This window comes from Hyposmocoma kahamanoa, unplaced genomic scaffold (genome assembly GCF_003589595.1).
Source record: "Hyposmocoma kahamanoa isolate Upper Pololo Valley unplaced genomic scaffold, ASM358959v1 98930, whole genome shotgun sequence".
Lineage (NCBI taxonomy): Eukaryota > Metazoa > Arthropoda > Insecta > Lepidoptera > Cosmopterigidae > Hyposmocoma > Hyposmocoma kahamanoa.
Window position 1 is genome coordinate 12,876 of NW_020655726.1, and position 1,866 is coordinate 14,741.

At 35.2% G+C, this 1,866-nt stretch overlaps 1 protein-coding gene across 1 annotated transcript; it reads right to left on the reverse strand.

Annotated features, from left to right (window-relative positions):
• Window positions 1-39: 39 nt before the first annotated feature.
• On the reverse strand, window positions 40-1,656 carry LOC113238929 (EKC/KEOPS complex subunit Tprkb-like). The gene has a single exon (XM_026475779.1). The coding sequence runs from the start codon at window positions 1,364-1,366 to the stop codon at window positions 770-772; it is 597 nt and encodes a 198-aa protein (XP_026331564.1). The 5' UTR covers window positions 1,367-1,656; the 3' UTR covers window positions 40-769.
• Between the last annotated feature and the right edge of the window lie 210 nt (window positions 1,657-1,866).

The window sequence follows — 1,866 nt, forward strand, 5'->3', positions numbered from 1 at the left end:
GATCTTTGTATTAATAATTATAACAAGTAAGTTATCATTAATTATTATTTTTAATTAACATAGTCGTAATTACCCACTGTTACTAAAAATTCTATTGATACATTATCAGAAATAAAGAAATATTATAACTATAAACACAAAAAACTGTGCAGAATAGTCACTCCTTTGTAATTGGGGTAGCAATTTGGTTTTGGTTGCAGAGAGATACTGCGAATATTCATATTTATGTCTAAGCTATTAACATGCCTGCTTGGTTGATATTGTTCAGACAAAAGGACACATTGTTTACAGTTATTGTTTACACACAGGATAAATTGTATCTTTTTATTTTAAATATTGTTATAAATTGTTTCAATGTTTGTTTCCAATAGATCAGATTTTTATTCTTATCAATTTTCCTGTGTGGTTGATAGTTATCGATAAAATCCAACATATCTATATCAGAATGCCCTAAATTCGGTTTTGGCACACTCAATTGTGCTTGCTCGATTCGTGCAGGTGGTTTATTACTTCACTCCTCACCAACTTTAAAAGTGGTATAGACTTTGCCTGAAATCTTGGCTCTCGGGGAAGATTCAGTCTAATATTCTGAACTATGGAAAGCAGAGAGAAAGTGATGAAACAATATTATAACTAAAATGCAAAAAATCTGTCTTGTTTTCAGTCGCCTCTTCCTACTGTCCAACCTAGACATCTTGTTATAGTACCAATTACTATAACAAGCAGTGTGGTGGGATTGGCATGCAAAACCCGATAAAATGTAATACATTTAATGAGATACAAAGCTTTTGGTGACCATCCTACTTAATATAATGTCCAGAAGACTAATATTACCTTTAAAATTGTTTAGTTTATAAGCAGTTTTTATTTCCTTCATGTTGGTAACAGTGCTTAGTTCAGTAATAGGACACAGATCTCCCTTTAATTGAGGAATGATATCTTCACTGTTGTCCCTGTCTGGCCTCACTAAGAAACAAAGTAGCAGATCTCTTCCTTTGTTTATTCCAAACTTGCTTAGACTCTGAGAGATGTTTTTTGTGATAGACAAGTTGTAGAGGATTTCCCCGTAGACTGTCCTGGTGAGCATCGTGCCTCGGAGTTGCGCGACGACCGCCGCATTAGCTGCCACCGCCACTTGCAGCGGATCCAACACCAGCTCAGCATTCACTACCCCACACATCCACGCGCCTTCTATTACTTTACTCCTCAATGTTTCTAAATTTTTAACATTCTTGAAAAGGTACATTTTAAGTGTAGTATTCGTTTCACAGTCGAGTTCACATATGTAGGGATGTATTGTCGTCATTTTTACCTGAAATTGGCGGCGAGGTCTCACTTGTAATTTTATATTAACACCGTTTAACATTTACACTTCACACAAAACCCACCTATTTGTTGTTGACCGCGTACGTTAACAGAACGACATTAAAAATACCTAACCCTATTATTCTAAGACCTAACCTGTAATTTTAAAAGACGCTAGCATTAAACTCGGTGGAATGTTATATTGTTGTGCAAATTGTACATAAAATAATAATTTTTGTTCTTTATCTTGAAGCTTTAGAGCATATAGGGCGGGAGGCGCTATTAGCGTTATTTCTCGAACAAAACTTTCTGCCACTTTTTGAGGGGCGGGGTTAGTACTATAAGCTTAGAGGATGGAAAAAAAAATAAAACTATTCAAATGCAAAATTGAACTGTGTCACTCACTATGGTCACACACAAACAAACGTTTACAACACTAGCTTATTTTTACAAATGCACAGATAAAACACACCTATAAAAATAAATCGATTCTCGTGAATATACTAGAGCCGTCTCTCGTATATTCAAGTTATCGACGTGACGGTGTCGACTTGTATTATG